Here is a 21,070-nt window from a genome sequence, read left to right on the forward strand (position 1 = left end):
GTGTGTGCGAGGGAGGAGGCAACTCATTTCGACATTGGGATAAGCTCATTACACTCGTAGGTTGGAAGACGCGTTGGCTAAGTGAGAGATAGCCATTAGAGCTCACTTGAAATAGTAAGCGGTCCGTGAGTCTTGGCAGTTGAGTGTGAGCACCTTCCACAAACATTCATGCCTTTTGTTTTGGAATATTCTAGTTTTTTCATAAAAATAATTGTTCCATTTTTTTCATAGGAAGGAAACTCCACTCATGAGGCTGTTATTTAAACATATATAGAGGTCCCTTTACTTTTATTTTTGCTTTGTGGAGGGAGAGGAACTTGGAAGGACAGGATAAGATATTATTGTTATGACGACGTCCTTGGAACTTGCAGCGATGGCGAGCTCCCTGCGTACCCCCCATCCGTTCGCGCAGGCGAGTCCCTCCTGCTTCCATTTCCCCTCCAAGTTCGCCTCCCTCACCTGCAGGCTCGCCTCCGATACCGTCCTCATCTCCCACAGCTTGGCCCTGAAGACCAAGATCCAGGTCGCCACAGCAGTTAGTGACACCGCCCCCGTCCGGACCTCCCTCGCGCGGCGCTTCTCGCACTTGGAGGACCTCGCCCTGGAGCTCTCCTCTTCCGGAGCAGACGTGTCCTCCATCCTGGCCCCATGGTCTGCAAAGCTCAGCCTTGATGAATGGAATGCTCTTCTTCTCGAAGTCGGTAGCAAGGATTGGAACTTGGCTTGGCAGATGTTTTCCATGCTCCAAGACCAGAGTGTCCTAGCCAACGAGCCACCTCTCAATGAGATGAATGACAAGAAGACGCTGGAGGACAGTCTGACTGCGGATGGCAATGCCTTGACTGCCGCCGATGTCACTTCAGATGTTAAGAAGAGAATCGTGAAGAGTGTTGATCCAATGAAGGTCTACGGTAATGTCGTAAGGGTGCTGGCCAAGCATGGAAGGCAGGAAGAGGTTGATGCCGTGAAAGAAAAAATGGAGGAGGCAGGGATTAAACCCGATGCTTATTTCTACAGCATACTGCTAGACTCGTACTTGCTGATGGGGGCAGTCGATAAGGCTTATGAAGTCCTGTTGCAGATGGATGAGGTTGGTCGGAAGGCCAATCCCGCCATTAACCAAAAGGTTCGTACATGTATCCATGCACCGCCGACTGCTTGATATTTCTAAAATTTGGAAAGACTGGTACTCCGCCAATAAGGGATGTAAAGGTTAAGGAGCATACCAAGCATACGATTCAGCTGGAAGGATTTTGATGAAAGTACAAAATGGCTGGACAGGTCTATTCTAGTTGGCAATCTAAAAGTGCAAACCGTAGGTGATATATTAAGCTATTACATCAACAAATTTTAGATGGTTCAAATGAAATTGAATGTTGGGTTCAAAATTTAGGAAGGATTTTGATGATTGTATAGAATGGTTGTAGACAGGTATATTCTGGTTGACAATCCATTTGTGAACCATAAGCGACAGGTTAAGCATGCTACATGCTTGCTTGCACTAAGCTGTTGCATCAACATATTCAACGAATGTTGGTCTGCTCTGAGTAACTAACTACCTAGTCTATTTCACAACTAATGCAGTGCTCCATTCTGCAGGTAATTTTTGCATATTTGGAAGATGAAAATCTTGATTTAAGCAAGGCAACACAGATAATGGAGCAATTTGTGAAAGAGGGGACACCCATTAGTGCCAGTGTATTCACGAATTTGGTTACTGCTTATTGGTCAGCAAATGATACAGAGGGAGCTGAAAAAGTGTTTGAAACTATGCGACTCCAAGGCCACTCTCAGGACTTGAAGGCACGCTAACTCATGCCTTCTGAAGTGAGTGCATTACATTCTTAATGTGTTTAGTTAGTTATATGATACCATAAAATAGTTGGATCAAGGAGTAGAGTAAATCAAATTATTGTGAGCAAGAATAGGGATCTAGGCTGTGTCCATCTACACTCAGATCAACATTCATACATCTATTGTCACTGATTTTCTCAGTTTGACTATTTGCTAGTGTGACAAATATGCAACAGTTCCCATACAAATCATGAATGTATCCTACATTGTGAGAAAGGCCCATGTTGAGATGTGAACTCTCTTAGTTCTTCTACCTGTTTAAGAACCTTCTTTGTTTTGTAGCACTTGAGGGTTAGATCTTCCAGGTCACTAAATAATGGTGGGGCTAGATTTTGAATGACAAGATTATGTTTTCCCTGCTCTTAAAAAACTTAGTACCTAACAACTATGAGACGTTTGTTTTGAAAAAATCAAGATGTTTCTCTTATCAGTTTGACAGGGAGTCTTGCAGCTTGCCTTCAGTCAATAAAATATTTTTACTTCTTTAACTCTTTGATCTGAATTCGCATTTTGCTTTGGCACCTGATATCTTTATGGTTCTGTTATCCCTGCATCAGCATGAATGCTTTTGCTACAGAGTTTTGCACAGTTGTTGTTTGGGGTGGTTTATAAAGGCAACTGTTCAACACAGCTGGACTAACCCCAAATGGCCTCTGCTTGACAAATGATCAAACTGCTGAGTGTAATTCAGCCAGTATAACTATTTGCATGCCATGCAGAGGTTGTTTTGATGGATGAGTGCTGTAGCTGTTTCAGGTCTGCAGGCAAACTTGCTGTGCATATTCAACGTCTTCAAGTGCATACTGAAATGATACTTGGCAGGCAGCAGGATTCTAAAACGTGAATCTGTCTTTTTACAACAGTAGTTGAATTTATCAAAAACTGGTTGAGGAGTTGTCTACAAATACAATGTGGTGCTGTAAGTTGTTAACACTTTGCTGATGGCAGTTTCCAATCATAAATGATGGGAATGCATAGCTGGTCATGTCATTTCTTGACTTTTTTCTGGTAGGTTAAAGGAAATCATCTTCCATTTTGAGTTTTGTCAGCTGCATTTGGTAATTTGAACTTTGTACAGTTGTTCTCATCTCATTTTTTCTGTGGCTAGAGCAAGGATATATCCGACTGTGTTAGACCTAGACTGGACGCAGCTATGTGGATTCCACAGAAGTGTTTAGACACTGCAATTGCTCAATGAGGATGTGAACATGGATGTGAAATTGGTGAAGGTAGATAATGGTGGCAGAGTTGGACTGACTAGCAGTTGGCTGGTCAAACAAGTTTTGTCATTGGATTACACAAGTTTTGACCAAGTTTAATTAACACAGCCATGTCAGCTGTAAAAAGGTTGTCTCTTGTCTCTCATTTCAAGATAGGGCAAATTCCATGAAGGGTGGGGGAACTGAAGAGATTAGTCTCAAACATTTTTGTACTAGTCTAGTGGCTTATGGGTTTAGCCAAACAATGTCGTCTCACTATACTCTCAACTGCTCTACCAAAAATAATTTTTTTTCAAGAGGAGCTAAAAGCCTATTGTAATTTGAATTTGAAAACAAGGTCAAGGGCCAATGTTACCCCTTAGATCACTTGGGTCCCTTAGGTATTTATAGTCACTTAAGGGATTTTGCACTTCACATTTGCACCTCACATGCGCACAACTTAATAATGCCAACAAGCATTAGAAATACACATCCTTGTGATAGCTTGTGATAAGCAAGCCATGAATATAGAGTTAAATATAGCTGACTCCCTTTGAAGTAGATTAGACATACAAGTTTGGGTCAAATGAAAGACCTTATCCTTATGGTTTGCAAGAAATCTAGGAGGTTGCTCTATGTAGACTTTCTCCTCTAGATAATTGTTTATAGTGGCATATTTGACATCCATTTGATAGATTGGCCAATCATGGTGAGTGGCTAGTACGAGTAATAGTCAGAATGATGTCAACAGCATTGTGGGTGCAAAGTCTCTTCATAATGTATGCCATCCTTTTGTTAAAGACCTTGCACTACAAGGGAAACCTTCTATTTATCCAAAGTTCCATCAACTTTCATTTTGGTCTTAAAGATCTACTTAGTCTCAATGACCTTTTTGTGGCCCAAGCAATCCACCAAGGTCTAGCGTTTACTCTAGTCAATGCTCAGCTCCTCTTTTACGGGCTGTTGAGATTGCTTTAGACCTTCTTGCAAACTCTTCGGCTTAGAGTGCACTGTGTAATGTGCTATAAAGACAAACGTAAATGAGGCAGTAGGTGCAAGTTGGGAAGATCTTCTCAGGCCCTTTGGGATCCCCGAAACGTGTATGGTTCGCTGGCACTAGAGAGGTGACGGATTCTTGTGAGGAGGCTTGGGTGCAGAACACTCTACATTCTACAAGTGGGTCAAGAGTAGGTAGTAGACCTTGCTCAAATACCATTATTTCTAATGAAGGAGGTTGGGGTATCAAGTTGGAGGTTGATGCAGTGGTTTGTAGCAATACACAACCAAGTAATCAGCCTATCATCATCTGCTAGGTAAACATTCCTTTTCCATAAGATCAATCCAACAATCACATTGATTATTCTATAAGAGTCAACCAATTTATCTTGGCTAGGGAGACCATCTCCATCCCAAAACAATCAGCCTTTTCTCAAAAGGCAAATTCATTGATTCAAAATAATGTCTTTCGAATACTTTGCAAAGGAAGATACAATCCACAACTTAATTTTCCTCAAAGTACAGTCACAAAATGATACATGTTATTCTTCCAGTACTTAAGTCACATGCTAAATAATACATCTCTAGTTTTTTCTTTACATCTCAGCTATCTCCTAGGTTAATTCAACACTTTTTGCACAACTTAAGTGTAGCTTTCTTCATTCAAGTCCTTATGGACAACCTTTTCTTTCAATGAGTGGTGGTTTCTTCGTGCAATAGTCGTGGGCAGCCATGATATAAACATCAGTTACTTTTATACTAATCTCTTTTATTTAATACAATAGTACTTGGATAATGCTTGGGGACTAAGGGGTTTCACTTTGAGTCTCCAATGTCGTGGTCCAGCTTACTCCACCGGTTTCGCTATGAGGGAGGGCACCTTATGGTTGCCTAGAAGTCATAGAAGGTTCTCTCTCTCTCTCTCTCTCACTCTCAATCCTTCTCTCTCAATCTTGCCTCTCTTCTCTCTCCTTATACTTTTCCCTCAATCTCTCTCTCTTTTCCTCTATCCCTATTATCTCTCTGTCTCGTTCTCTATCCTATCTGTATCTCTTTTTCTCTCTCCCTCCCTCTTTTTCTCTTCTCTATTCCCTTCTCTTTCCTCTATCTCCTCTGTGTTCTTCTCTTCTTCTCCTCTATCTTCTTTACTATCTTTTCTTCTTTTCCTTCTCCTTTCTACTATCTCCTCTTTTTCTCCTCTTCTCTACTATCTCTTGTTCTTCTTCTCCTCTTCTTTCCATTGTCTCCTCTTCTCCTTGCACCACACACACACACACACACACACACACACACTCTCTCTCTCTCTCTCTCTCTCTTTCTCTCTCTCTCTCTCGGCGTGCAACAATCGGGAAAAAAAGCCTAGACCTCTTAGCCTTAGGCTAAGGCTTATATAGCCTTATAAGATGGTTACTAGCCTTCTTCCTCTGTCATGTCGTCCCCTTGAGCCTTCTCTCTCTCTGTGTCATAATGCCTTCAAGGCAGCTTATTGGCACTCAATTGTGTGGAGCTTAAGGAGTTTGGATATATATGTTCGATTTTAGAGGGAGAAGTGGTAACAAATTTGTGAGTGTGCAACGGAAGATAGTATGAACACATACACACACACACACACACACACACAGCAGAAGATGAAGGAAGAATTGTGCATAGATTGAAGAAGAATGCTAATCCTTGTACGTAGCCCACAGCATCAGTGATTGCACCAAACCAAGCTGATGACAATGGCAGCACCAAGCACGGAGTGTGCACTTGCAAATGAAGGTTTGAAGATTGAAAAGTGTGTGTTGTCAAGTGGGGGATTGACTATGCCCAAAATTGGCCAACTTGAAATAGTAGGTGCCAAAAAAGCTCGCTGACGAGCATTTAATGCTGGTCATTCTAAAAATAGTTGTTAGAAAAATAGGGGAAGGCCATGGAATAATTTGTGATGACAAGGACTCTGTCCGGCAGGTAGAGGCATATTGTGGAAAGTAGAAACTGGCCTAGGAATGCATACATGAAGCCAACAACTGGAGAAAATGCACTGAAAATTGTTAGAGATCTTATGTCTCCATTAGACTTTGATAGGAGCTCTCAAGTAGGAGATGATAGATTGACATGACTAACATAGGTAGGCTCATAGTTGTTTCCAGACGCGTCTGAAATGAATTTCAGACGTCTGTAAACGTCTGAAAAACAGACATCTAAAAACCCCATATCAGACTTGACGTTTTTTTAAATTAAAAAATGTTGACGACTTTACACAAAAGCATACAGAATGTGGTCGCCTTTATCTGCCGACTCTTTCCCTGGATCCAGGCAGTCTGAAACACACGCTCCTGAGGAATCGTGATTGAAAACGACTGAACTCAGCCTGAGGAACTTCACAAACTGTGGGAAACACAGCTCTCTACTTGGAAATACTGCTGCCTGACGTACTTAGTTGATGAGTAAATTTAATGAATGATGAAGATGACGAGTAGATTAGTTGATGACAGATGAATCATGAATCATGATATATGATGTGACTCTATTATGCAGTTTTCAGTTTTGCTTTTGGTTGTGTATTTTTCTCATATTTTGTTAAGAATATGTTAAAAAATTAGGGTCACGTATGATTCAAGTCTAGGGTTTGAATCATACTCGTTTCATACTTTCATATGCGTTTGCGTTTGACGTTTGATTCACGTATGGAAAAACTATGGGTAGGCTAACATCCCCTCTCAAATCGTGGCAGTGGCTGAAGATTCAACAACCTCATGTGATGACATATAGAAGCCTTGGGTAAAGGTTTATGAAGAAATTTGCTACATTGTCTGTTGTGGGATGGTAGGCCACTGTTGAAACCAACCTTTCTTCTCAAAGAGGGTGGTAAAACTTAGTCAAGTATTTAATTACAACAATTAATAAATGAGCATAAATTGAAATGCACACGTTACGTTATGAGTCTTGGACAATAGACACCCAGTTGGCCCCAAAACTAGCGCTGGTTTCGGTATTTCTTTAACTTTAATTGCTGATGGATTGAATACAAGTTGAGATTTCATAATCTCTTTTTCTAATCCAAAGCCGCTTGCTATTCAAACAATCAGCAAGCAGTTTGGGCCAATTGTCCCTTGATTTTCACCAAGACTTGCATAAATGAAACCACTAGTTGGCCAAATGTTGCGCCAATTCACAGTGGATGGCCTAGTCTCTGAAATCCTTGTCAATTTCACGAATTTCAGGTGTTGATGTTAGTGAATGATGCCATCTCTTGTTGGTATGGGTCCAAGGTGGCTGCTAAACCCTAATTTTTGTAGAAATTTAAGGTTTACAATAGAGATCCCTTTGTTGTTTACCAAATTTGGTTGAGATCTGCTCAAAATGGCTAAGAAATGCTGAGATCTCTTGAGAAGGGGTTGGAGAAGGTGAGAGAAAACCAAGATGAGAGGGAAATTTGATTTTCTTCTCTAGAAAATCCTAAAATCTGCCTGCTGCCTGCTCCAGCTTGCATTTAATGTAGTCATCTATTACTAGGCACCTCCAAAACGTTGCCACTTGATCTTTTGAAAGGTGTCTCCTTGTTGTCCCTTGCTTGCTAAGGCCCTGAAATGGTTGTCTTTAGTAGCAAATTGCTATTCTTTGATTAGAAAATGGGCTAGCAGCTCCCTCTCTCTCTCTATAAGGTTGTGAACTGATTGAATGACTGATATCTAGCCCCCAAAAACGTTTTCTCAGTTTGCATGGGCATTTTTGCCAAGTGGCAGTCTTCATCCTTAACCGATCCCCCATTTCGGCTGTTGATGGGATGACACCTTTTGAGGCTTACTTTGGGACTAAGCCCGATGTTTCTTATTTTAGGGTTTTTGGGTGTGATGCCTATGTTCACATTCCCAAGGCTCATCGTGATACATTTGAAGCAGCTTCTCGAAGACAGGTGTTTGTTGGCTATAGCTCTCAGTCCCAAGTATCGTTTGTATGATCTCGTCAAGCGGGATGTGTACACCAGTCGAGATGTGCGGTTCGTGGAGGTTCCGGCCATAGCAGCGGGTGAGGAGCATCCCGTTCTTGGAGATCCAAGGGAGAGTTGGGCTCCCGCGACAGTTCCTTTGGAGCACGCGCCTTTTGATTCAGATTCTGTTTTCGATACAGAGTCTACTGTTCCACCGGTCACCCTCGAGGAGTTACCACCGGTGGATATCCCAGAGTCTTCAGCTGATGGAGAGAGACGAGGAAAGTTTCGGCCTCCTCCTCGTTGGGCTCGTGACACACTCCGAGATTCAGGGATTGAGGGGGTGCCTGAGGAGTGGGGACCGCAGGATGGTCCGCGGCGGTCACGGAGGCACCATGCACATTCTACGGAGCTTGTTTGCTCTAATTATTGTTTGATGACCCGTGTTATGCAGGATCGAGAGCCCACCTCCGTGAACAGAAAGCTATGGAAGCTGAGTTGGAGGCTATTGAGAGGAATGGCACTTGGTATCTCGTGCCTCGCCCCCCGAATAAGAAGGTGATTGGCGTCAAATGGGTCTTCAAGACCAAGTACCTTAGCGATGGTTCTTTGGACAAGCACAAGGCTCGCCTTGTTGCTAAAGGTTTTGCACAGCGCCCAGCGATTGAATTGTCATGATACTTTTGCCCCCACAGCTCGTATGGCGACTATTCGAGCTGTTCTTGCCTTGGCTGGCTATAGGAGATGGCATGTCTACCAATTGGATGTGAAGTCGGCCTTCCTCAATGGTGATTTGAAGGAGGAGATCTATGTAGAGTAGCCTCCTGGTTTTGGATCTTCAGATGGGCAAGTCTACAGGTTGAAGGCCTTGTATGGCCTCAAGCAGGCTCCGCGTGCATGGAATGAGACGATTGATTCGTTCCTTCAGTCACAATTGGGTTATCGGCGTTCCAAGGCCGATCCGCAGCTTTATATACACACTTCCGAGGCTGGTTGTGTGGTTTTTGTGTTTTATGTTGATGATTTGATTGTCACAGGTGATCATGCACAGAAGGTCAAAGAGACGAAGGCAGCTTTACATTAGACGTTCGAGATGACGGATTTGGGTCTACTCCATTTCTTCTTGGGCCATGAGATTTATCAGTCTTAGAGGGGGATTTTCATCTCTCAGCAGAGCTATGTCCAGGAGCTCTTGGTTTCTTTTGCGATGGAGGATTGTCGGACCATTTCTACTCCTATGGATATGAACTGGAAGGCCACTTCACATTTAGCTTCTCCCATGTCGGATGCTTCCCACTATCGTCAGTTGATTGGATCATTGATTTGGCGTCTCAACACTTGTGTTGATCTTTGTTTTGCTGTTGGGCTCTTGGCGGGGTTCATGAGTGAACCTCAGACGGTGCATTGGCAGGCTGCCCAAAGGATACTTCGGTATTTGAGGGGGACATCTGATTTAGGGATTCATTATCCAGCAGGCACAGGTGGTTCAGATCTTGTACTTGCAGGTTGGAGTGACTCAGATTGGGCTGGTGATGTGGACCACATGCGGTAGGTGTTCTGATCGCTAACACCTCCTCTCAGAGCTTGGGCGGGGCAGAAGCCTGAGGGATCTGGCATGTCTCCGAAGTAGAGCCTGGGGAAATGCCTTCGTAAACAAATCTGCAAGATTGTCCTCCGTCTTGCAGTACTCCACAGCGATGGTCTCATCCAAAAGCTTCTCTCTGATGAAGTGATTTTGGATTTTGATGTGCTTCGTCCGGGCATGGAAAACAGGATTCCTTGCCAAGGCAATGCAACTCTCATTGTCGCATTCAATCTCTGAAGCCACACAGCCTCACATGTGGTGGAAGACACGGCCCGATACTCCGCCTCAATAGATGAAAGGGCGACCGTGGGCTGCTTCTTGCTACTCCATGAGATAACACCTTTCTCAGCATTATCTAGCCATTTAATTAATTTTCAAAATTACATAATCTTGAAAATTAATTTCAGTCATGACCTTGCCCAAAATTAAATGTGCCCAACCATAATTAAATTGGCTAGGCCATTTGCAATCAAGAGGGATCCCCAACCTTTATTGATCCTCAGATTGGCATTAATTAATTAATTAATGCTAGTCCCTAGTGTCATCATTGACACTTAATGGCCAAACAATTGTCCTAGGGTCAAAAATGACACCAAGAGACCATAAAAATGTAGTTAGTATAACTTATCACAACCTTGTCTTTGACATACACTACATCCTTGAGGTCCTTGGCTTGCTACCATGAAATAACTGCCATGTGCATCACATGTAATAAACAACCTTGCACATTTAAGTAGTAACTTGATCAGATGTTATCGGCAAGATTAAAGCATCTCACAATTTCATGGTTGTCCATATGCAAATCTAGGTTGGGAAAAGCCAATCTCTATCAATATGTGGTAAAGCCAAACCGCCTTTGTAGCTATAGAACACAATGCACAATACTCTAGCTCTGTAAAAGAAAGGGCTAAAATAGGCTGCTTCTTATTGCTTCATGAGATAGCTCTCGATCCTAGGGAGAAGGCATTACCTAATGTGGATTGTCTCAAATCCACATCACCTATCCAATCAGAAGCACTCCAACTAGAGAGTGACCTCCTCTCTATGTACGATCCTGTAGGATTGAGTCCCTTGTAAAGAACAAAGAAAGTGCAAGGCTGCTCTCCCATGCTCTTGAGTGGGAGTCCTCATGAAAGAAGACACCAAAGCCACAACAAAAGAAATATTTGACTGAGTGTTAATAAGCTAGATGAGGGAGCCAACAAGACATTTGTAATAGGTGGCAGTTGTAAGGGGAGCTCTTGTTGCCAAAAGCTTGGACTCTAGGTCCATGGAGCATGAAATAGGCTACCAATCAACCTTACCAAACTTTGAAAGAAGCTCGAAAATGTACTTGTGTTGGGAAATAAAGATACCCTTAGCCATCTGATAGATCTTCAATTCAAGGAAGAAGTGTAAGATCCCAAGATGTGTCGTATCAAACTCGTCTCAAAATCTCCCAAGTCTGATCAACCTTTTGAGTATAGCTCCTTGTGATGATAAGATCATCCATATACAATATGAGAAAAATACACCTTTCACCCTCAAGCCTGTAGCATAGATTGGAATCATGAGCTGATTGATGGAAGCCACTCTGTAGAAAGAATTGATCAATCATCGGGTACCAAGCTCTAGGAGCTTGCTTCAGGCAATAGAGGGCCTTCCACAATCTCTAAACATGCTCCCCCTTTCTGTGCACAAGAAAATGTGGAGGTTGTGAAATACAAATCTCCTCCTCAAGGGCACCATTCAAAAAGGTAGATTTTACGTCCACTTGATAAACAGACCAGTGGTGTGGTGGGTTGCAAGAGCCAAGATAGTGCAAATAGTAGACATTTGAGTCGTAGGTGCAAGAGTCTCAAAATAGTCCAAACCTTCCCTTTGAGCAAAACCCTTGGCAACAAGCCTAGCTTTGTGTTTGTTTAAGAAACCATTTGCAAGGTACTTGGTCGTATAGACCTACTTTACACCTATCATCTTCCACTTCAGCGGATGTGGAACTAACTCCCAAGTTTGATTTCGCTTGATAGAATTGAGCTTTTTTGGCATGGCCTTATACCAAATATCTTGTGCAAGAGTCTCCTCAATTGTAGTAGGCTTGCTATCATAAAGAAGCTATGACACAAAGGCATAGTTCACATAGAGTGAACTATTTTGCTAGGCTTGTAAGCGAGCTGATCTGCATGGGCTTGTAGGAGAAGCAGGAAAGTGAGAAACACTTGAATCGTGCATGAGCCGTTGATATCAACGAGAAATTTGAATGGGCTCATCTTGTTGCAAAGAAGATTGAGTAGTCTCTTGTACCTACAATGCACATGTTTGTGGAAGGGCGATGCAAAAGTGAGACATGGAAGGCTTTTGACCAAAGAAAGCCTCCTATGGAGTCATGCCCTATAATGCAAAAGTTGAGGAGTGGTTCTGAATATGAACCGTAGTAGCCACTGCCTCACCCCAGAGGAAATGAGAAAGACCACGATGCTCTAACATCGATTGGGCCATCTCTAGCATGGTTTGATTCGCATGCTCCACCACACCATTCTCAGATGGAAATACTCCACCTGAATATTGTGATCCCTATAAAACTTAGGAAAGAGGCTAGGAGTAAACTCTCCACCATGCTTTGCTTGTACACCACGAACTTTGGAAGTAGTATGTGTCTCCACAAACACCTTCCGTTAACAGAAACAGAAATATGCCGCGCTCTCGTACTCTAGAAAATAAGAGTACACATAACGACTGAAGGCCTCTATAATGAGCATCAAATACTTTGCCTTCCCAAGGGAGGCCATGCCCATAGATCTGCAAAGGGCAGTATGTATTATTTCAAGTGGTGTAGAAGCTCTCCTAGTGGCAACTTGTGGATGTGGTTGCCGATGCCTCTTGCTCCTCAAATAACTAGGGCATAAAGTGTGAATAGGAGGGAAATCAAGAAGTCTCTCCACTATCTTCTTTCGAGAAGCCCTTCAAATAGTGTCAAAGTTCACATGACCATAATGAGGACCTCGTGGCTAAGGTTGTAAGGGTGTAAAGCCCACCCTGATGAGAACCTATCCAAAGGATGACACCTATGAAAGCATCCTCCACTATCATTGCATCTCGTGTAAAGATCATGCGGGTCCCAAGTCGCATATGACCATGAACAAATAAGAAGCGAAAAATTAAATGTGGTAGATAGAGGACTTTGGTGGAAGAAGATTGCATGATCGAGAATAAAGGAATAGTTGCCACTCTTGAACGGGAATTGTAGAATTTTCACCAATGGTGATACCCCCTTTGGCACTCATTTCTTGAAGCCAATTCAGTCTGTAGGTCATGTGAGAAAGGCCCCATTGTCCATGAACCAAGGCTTCTCTTGAATGGAAGAAGCAAGAGGTTATCCTCCTAAGTAAGGACATGCACAAAGATAGTCTCTATTGTAGTGGGGGTGGCCTTTGTATCCTTCAAATCCTTCTCCTTTGGCTTCAAGTGGGGATACTTTTGCCAAAACTTATCCTTGGGGTGAGTGCCCTTCCCCCATCCTTCTTGTCCTCGTGCTTCTTGGCCTTGGCTTGCGCCTTCTTTTTCTTCCCTCCACTTGTACCTACAACTAATGCCTTGGAGGAGCCAAAATAATTGTCCCCAACCTCTTTGAGTCTCGTCATGCAAGACAAGCGGTGAAAGCTCCTCCCATAAGAGTGTCTCGTGGGTCCTTGATGTGATAAGGTTGGTGTAGAAGACATTGAATTGAGGAGGTGGTAGCTAAGTCAAGAGGATCATAGCCATGTCTTTAGAGGATATTGTCCAACCAAGAGAAGGGGGATGGGTGTGAATGGGAGACTCCTCTCGCTGATGATAATTGTGTTTTCGCTCAGAGGAGTGTCCTGAGAGAAGCTCCTCTTGTGATCATCGAAGTTTGTAAATTGGTAAGACATTCTCGATTTTGCAATCATCCAGAAATTTGTGTTTTGATAGAAACACCGCGGTAAATAGAAGAAAGTCGGCTACAATGTTACTAGATGTGTTGCTTGCATTCCGAAAGTTGTCACCTGTCAGCTGAAGGAGATCGCCAACTGTAGAGGATTGTTGCCATCACCTGCTTGCTTGTATTTTTAGCAAAATGTAGGGAAGGAGGGGTTGCTTGATGTCTCGATGTTGTCACCTTGCCCTATATGTTGCCGCCTAGCTTGTAGGGGATGTTGCCTTGCTGCAAAGATGGTTGATGGGGCTTAAGACCTCTAGTTGGGGCTGTGTTTGCAGCAAATGCAGGCTAGAAATATGTGTTTTGATATTTGGTTGCTTCTCCACGAAGATTAGTTGCTCCTTTGTAGGAAATCTCTAGGTTATGTCCTCACTTAAGCAATGATACCATGTGAGAGTGCACAATGGAAGAGAAACGTGGAGAGAGAGAGAGAGAGAGAGAGAGAGAGAGAGAGAGGAAGTAGGAGATGAAGGAAGAATATTGCCTTGATTGAAGGAGAATGCTAATACACTGGGGATTGACCGATCAATATCTGCACATAGCCTCACAACATTAGTGAGGCCACTAGATTAGGTTGATGACAATGGTAGCACCAAGCATGGAGTGTTGGAATGTCGGAGTGTGCACCTGCTAATTAAGAACAAAAGACTGAAGAGTGTGTGTGCTTGCTAAGGGGGTTGGCTATAAATAGTAATAATTGCCCAAAATTGGTTGTCATGCACTAGTGGGTGCCCAAAAAGCTGGCTGATCAGCATTTATTGCTGACCACCTTGAAGAAAATGCTAGAATAATAGGGAAAGGCCATGGAAAAATCCTTGATGACAAGGGCAATGTTCAATAGGTAGAGATAGATTGTGGAAAGCAGAAACTAGACTAGGAATGCATACAGGAAGTTGACAAATTGAAGAAAATGCACCTAAAACTGCCAAAGCTCCTATGTTTTTGTCAAACTCTGGTAGGAGCTCATAGTGATTGTTGAGCTCAATGCATAAGGATAAGATTGTACTTTTGCTCATATAATGACAACTTTGGGTGGATTAAAATACATACAAGGACTCATCTTGAGTGCTACAAGTCGTCCAAGGACAAAATAATAAAAAAGTGATGTGTTTTACAAAAAAGCGGTAATTTCGATCGTTTTTGAGAATTTTCGTAGTTTTGCTTGCGTTGGCTCGATCTCCGTTTGATTTGAGTACCTCGATGCCCATTTGGAGTTCGTATGACAAAGTTATGGCTGAAACAAGTTCAGTCAGGCTTAGGGCCCTATACAAAGACAAAAACAAAAACATAAAAAAGCAAAAAGCAAGGCAATGAACTTCTAGATAAGATGCATAGATTGATGTATGAAGGCGTGGGCAATCAAGAGAGCTATCTTATGCAGAGATCTTGTGGAGTGAAGTGATTCTACCACTTGACAGGTGTCTTTTGCTTGTAAGGGCTTGCACAGGAGTATCCAATTTGGAGTAGATTTTGCATTTGTGAGATTTTGGAAGAGATTCACTATTGTAAACAAGAGTTTGTTTTGGTAGAGAGAGTGGGCTGAAGTGCAAGAGATTCACTATTGTAAACAAGAGTTTGTTTTGGTAGAGAGAGTGGGCTGAAGTACATGTGGGCCGCTGAGAACAGTAAATGCAAGCTATAGATGGTCTTACATCAGAAAACGCTGGCAAGACAGCCATGTGGTAGCATGTGATAGGCCGGGGATAGAGTGGATAGTAGTCGTCCAGGTCATTAGCAATAGAAAATAGTTGCCACCTAATGGAGAAGGTTGGATAGTAGGCATCTAATTTGAAGAAATAGCCTAACGTAGAAACATAAGTGAAAGTGTCCGACAAAGCATAAACTCAACAGAACAGAGTCGGGTTAGGGTAGCTCGGAGACAATGAACATAGTGAAAATCCGATTGAACAAATGAATTCTGAATATACAATGCTCATGCAACAAACAAACCATGCAAGGAATGAAAATTGTACTCTGAACTCTTGTGTCTTGAGGACCAAGGCAAAGGTAATGAGTGGGAGAGTGTGTCGTACTCTTGATGGATCCTGAAACACAGCATGGCAGCCTTAAAGATGTTGGACAGCAGCAAACATAGCTAATGATGTGTTGGATCAATGTCGGATGCACAAAGGGAAAAACAAACAATGCAACAGCAGTTGATGACATGGCAGCTTGTATGGCAGCCTGCAATGTAAACGCAGATGAAGATGGTGACATGGCAGCCTGTGTATCAGCCTGCTGAGGCAAACGCAGAAATTCTGTTGTCATTGGGGGAGGCCGGCAGCCATCAGGTACAAATGCAGTAGTAGAATGCCACGTGGCCACTGCTGACAGCAGAGGAGTGAACAGTAGCAACAGTGGTTCTGAACAGCAGCTGTGGAAGGTGGGGACTGCGTGATGAAGGCTGGAAACAGGCCCTGGATGGGTGTAGACAAGGTTGGGCAGCCTCAGTTGAGATGTCCTCCGCAAATGGGGTGTGGGTAGTGAAGTTAGAAGGCCTGAAATTTGCAAAAACGAGATTGGGCTGAATGGAGTGCAGCCTACCTATTTATAGAAAGTTTCGGGACCTTGAACCTCTTCTGTTTTAAACTCTCTTGAACTGCTCCTTGTTTTAGGGTTTCATTATTTAAGCATTTTTGGGGCTGTTTAAGGGTTAATTCAGCATGTACAGCTTATTTTAGCTCAGCATCTAATGATGGAGAGTAGTGGGCAGCAGGTTGAATTGAGATAACCTCCACGAACGGGGTTGTGGACAATAGAGATATGGCATTTGCAAATTGCAAAAACGAGATTAAGGCCGAGTGGTGGGTAGCGTGTCTATTTATAGATGGATGGGTCCTCCCAAATTAGGGTTTGGCTTATGGGACACATACACTCTAGGATTGTGCTGCTTTTTACTAAAAGCTTGGTGATTTTGAGTTCTGGGGCTGTTATTAAGAGCTAATCGAGCTTAGACTGCAAATTTTAGCTAAACATTTGATTCCAATTGAAGTGCTAGAATCAGGAGCTAGACTCACAAAGGCTCCATAACTTGGTAATGTGGAGAACTCTTGCCTATTGATGATGAAGAGATAGGCCATACTTTGTGTTGAGTTTGGAACCCTTCAACTATCAAGAAGTATCCATGTCCACTGTCCTTTGAAACCTATGTTAAAAATTTATGAAAACCCCAGAACTCTTTGAGGGAGCTTGAAGTGGCCCCAAGAAATTTACCAAATGGCTGTCTGGACTCCTATGGCATCCTGAAGAACCGGCTCAATCTCCAGTGATTGAAGGAACGGGCAAAGAAGTATTTGGCAAAGTCCATCTGCTCGTGAGAGTCTGAATCCAGAAACCATGGTCCTAGAGTTTCAAATACTAATTCAAGGTCTGCTGAAGCTGCTGAAAACAGAGCTCTCCATGTATTGCTCTTGACATTAGCAAAGCTCTGCTTCATCTGATGAAACAGAATAGCCAAGGGAGGACTAATTATTGGGTGGACAAAGGGGGAAAGGCTTACCTTCCTCTGAAGGCATGTTTTGCAGCTTGCTGCTGCTGCTACGAAAATGAACCTAGCTGTTTGGAGTGGCTCGAAGCTAAGCAGGAGAGTCCACAGCATTCCACAGTCCACCATCTCAGCTGTGCAACATCCTTGTTAGTAATCAGAGGTCTTGACTTGACATAGAGGAAGATGCTAGCTTTGATAAGCTTGGGATAGCGGAAGTTGCTAGCTTTGATAAGTTTGGAATAAGAGCAGGTACCACGTCACTGCTGTGTTATAAAATGCCTCCTGCATGATACAGGTATCTTACTTGAGTCCAGGGTAACCATTGTGTTTCATGTGGTTACATTGGACATCCCTCGTGTGCTGACATCACTCTGGGAATTTAATGGTTTGAGGCAGACATTGCAGTTCCTTATGACCCATACAACATTGCAATCATTGTATTTCATTGGTTGCATTGGGCACCCCTCTTGTTTGCTGACATCACTCTAGGAATTTAACTTTTCGAGGCAGATATTGCAGTTCCTAATGACCCATACATCAATGCAATCATTGTATTTCATTAGTTGCATTGGACATCACTTTTATATTTTTACATTGTTCTAGGAATTCAATGGTTTGAGGCAGATGTTGCAGTTCCTAATGACTCATACGTAATTTTTCTAGGTGTGGCTAGCTTGCTGGTTTGACCTGGCTGGCCCTGACCAGTCACCCAACCAGGTTGGCACAATTTGTCGGTTGGGTTTGCGAGCATGGCCTGTAAAAGACCCCAGTGGTGTACAGATCCTGGGTCATATTTCATGCTATTTTTGTAGGATGTGAGTGTGTTGATAGCTGTCAGTCTGAGCAGGCGGTAGCTGATCGACCGCCTCCGATCTCTCTTTCCTGGAGGCTGTTGGAGATTTACTGCGCTAATTAGACCAGTCATAATACCTATGTGGGTGTGTTTATTGAGTATATTCCCTTCTATCAACAAGATTGAAGTTTTAGACATTGCACAGCCCACAAGATAATGGGCAATGTTTGATGTTTTTCAAGATGCTGTTTTCTGTCTTTCATTCTGAACCCTCTTTAGTTTACTGGATGTGTATGTTCAGTGCAGGAAACCTCAAGGTGGCCTCATATTTTTCTTTATGTTATTTTATATTCCAGGTATTCATCAAATTGATGCAACTCCATGGGCGGGCAGGAAACCATGAAAGGGTCTTAGAACTCTTAGAATTGGTCACTAAGCTTGGCATCAAACCAAACAGTGGTGTTTTTGACTGTTTGCTCCAAGCATATTGCAAGGCAGGCTTAGTAGAAAAAGCAAAAGAAACTTTTTCAAAATACAGAACGGTATGTTCCATGAGGATGTTGCTAAGAAACATTAATTAGTTCTCTTAAGTATTATATCTTAGATCATTGTTTTGACTATATGTTTTGGAAATAATTTTTGGACTATGTTCACTCTCTTTTGCATAGTTTTTAGAAGAAAACCGGTTCTTTTACAAAAATGAAATTCACATCAATCTCCTGTCAGTGTTTATATGAACCACTATTTTCTGCTGTAAAGCCAGATAGTGTTGTCCTAAGGAAATAAGCATGGAGGGTTGATTGGCATAGTGAGATGACAAATAGTAGATTTAGAAGAGATAAAATTTGCACACAGACATGAGATTAAGCTTCTTGATTTCTGAGTCTGTGGCTGAAGTCTTGAGTAGGCTGCACACAAAGTGCTTATTACAAGCATGAAGTATCACTGGAAGTGGGCAGGGTTAATATTTGTTCTGTATGTTAGAGTGTTTTGTTGCTCTGAAGTTTACAGATGATGATTTCCATTTTTACATATTGTGTCTTAGTCAGTTTACAATAATGATTTGTATTTTGAAAGAAAGTAATATTCTGCTGTCAGGTGCTGGGAGTAAGACCATCAATAATAGCCTACAACATGATGATAGATTGTTTGGGGAAACATAGTCTTCATGAAGAAGCATTACAGTTGTTTGCAGAAATGCGGATAGCTCGGATTATGCCTACCACTGTAAGTTACAACTGTATTATCTCGACCATGGTGAGAGCGGGACAGTTAGAGCAAGTTGATCGTTTATACCGGAGAATGTTGAAGGATAATGTACAACCAAATTTGCACACATACACGACTCTAATCCAGAGCTATACAAGGCACAATCAGACAAAATATGGACATAAGGTATATATGCTTCATCAACCTAACATGTTATTTTAGCTGGTGACACATCATATGATAGGATATTATTATTGTATCTAATTTTTCAGTGTATAATGTGTTTGTTTTCTTTGATGCTGGATATCAAGTTGCACATCATATGATTGGGTGTTACTGCTATATATAAGCTTTCAGTGTGTGAGGTGATTATTTTCTCTGATGCTGGATATGAAGCATAACACATGCTTTAAAGAACTCTTTTTTAGTGGCAATATGTAAAGCTGTATTAATAAGTTTATGCTGTGTAATTTCTTCAGATATATAATTCTATGAAGAAATCTCAGATTGAGATGAAGGATGCTGCATTCCAGACTGTTTTGGTTCTCTATGTGGAAGGGAACTGGTACAATTATGCTGCTGCAATACTAAAGGAAATGGAAAATAAGGGAGTTGTTCTGGATGCAATGTCTCATGGCTCGTTAATTCGTTCTTTTGGAATTTTAGAAAGCTTCTTGACACCTTTGGCCAAAGCTGTTCAAGAGAGCTCATATGGAGTCTGCAAGTTGCTGACAGCGCTTTTCCTTAGCGCAGAAAGACCTCAAAGAGAGTCTGAAGTTGTCCATATATTGGGTCCATACTTTGAAGAATGGAATGCAGTGGATGACCAGGTTGCAAAATCTCACGTTTACAATGCATTTATGGATTGTTTTTGGAAAAAAGGTCTGAAAGGAACAGCCAGAAAAATACTAGACTTGGCAAGGGATGTGTATGCAGATCATACTCGACCTCAGTTGAATGAAGATGAATGGATTCTTGATGTCAGGGGACTATCTGTGGGAGGGGCAAAAGTTGCATTATTTGATTGGTTTAATGGCTTGCAGGCACCAGCTGGTGAAGATGTGATCAACAGTAGGAAGGTGGTAATAATAACAGGGAATGAGTTTACACCCCATCTGGTTCGAGATAATAGGTTTCTGAAAGGTGCTCTGATGTCTATGCTTGGATATCTTAACTCTCCCTTTGTAGAATCTGAAAAGGATACTCAAAAGCTTGAAGCTACTGCATCTGATGTACTTAAATGGATGTCAGAGAGTGCATTTAGGGAAGCTTGCAGTCTTACTGATGCTGTTGAGTTGTATCACTCAATTTCCAACTCATCTTGATAGTCAAGTTAATTTCCTGCGAGCTTCCTGCAATTGGGAATGGCTACAATTCAGTATATTGAGATGGTCTTTTGAAAAGTGTTGTTGATCCTATTTTTCTCATTTTTATAATTTGCTTGCAGGTGTTTTATTTTTGTGCGTGTGCGTGCGTGGCAATGATTGCTGTACTAAAAGATTATACACTGTTGTAATGAAAAATTAATCAGATATATATTGGGCCTTCTGCAGTGTGCGCGTGTGCCTCTCTCTCTCTCTCTCTCCATTATTGAGCGGCTACCCTAGTGGCTAAGCCACTTATTTTATTAACCCACTAACTTGGGTTCAAATCTTCTTTTTTTTCTGCACCGATATGAATTTAGTGCAGAATGTGGGAGTTGAACCCAAGACCTTTTGGTCACCACATGATCAACTTAACCAACCAAGCTACACCCATCCATTACCCCCCCAATATGTGAGAGCAAGGTATACTCTTGTATTATTCACTTAGAAACAATTCAAAATAGGCACATCCTAGGGCTATACCCTTATGACGTCACATATAAGAGGGTTCACCATTGGGTATAGGAAATCACATGTCGAGTGGAAACCAAGTAGGGCTTAGAGTCACTAGGTGATGACGCCATGGTATAGCTATATAGCCTTTACACTCACCCCCTCTTATTGGATTGTTGTTCTCAACAATCTAAGGGCACCGTTTATTGGACTCATTCGGAGTCTTAACACGGCTTTTGCTAACAAGCTGGCTAGTGTCTGTTGGTTAGAGTCACTAGGT

General features: G+C 42.2%; 1 protein-coding gene across 1 annotated transcript; it reads left to right on the forward strand.

The window, feature by feature from the left end:
- The first annotated feature begins 290 nt into the window (after positions 1 to 290).
- LOC148016732 (uncharacterized) lies at positions 291 to 20,331 on the forward strand. The gene is made up of 5 exons (XM_087664354.1): positions 291 to 1,126; positions 1,600 to 1,803; positions 18,121 to 18,306; positions 18,863 to 19,159; positions 19,453 to 20,331. Exons 1-5 carry the CDS (start codon positions 347 to 349, stop codon positions 20,296 to 20,298), a joined length of 2,313 nt encoding a protein of 770 aa, XP_087520480.1. The 5' UTR covers positions 291 to 346; the 3' UTR covers positions 20,299 to 20,331.
- The last annotated feature ends 739 nt before the right edge of the window (positions 20,332 to 21,070 follow it).

Source organism: Lygodium microphyllum, chromosome 23 (assembly GCF_053477565.2).
Source record: "Lygodium microphyllum isolate KBCC chromosome 23, Lygodium_microphyllum_v1.1.10, whole genome shotgun sequence".
In the NCBI taxonomy this organism is placed as follows: Eukaryota; Viridiplantae; Streptophyta; class Polypodiopsida; order Schizaeales; family Lygodiaceae; genus Lygodium; species Lygodium microphyllum.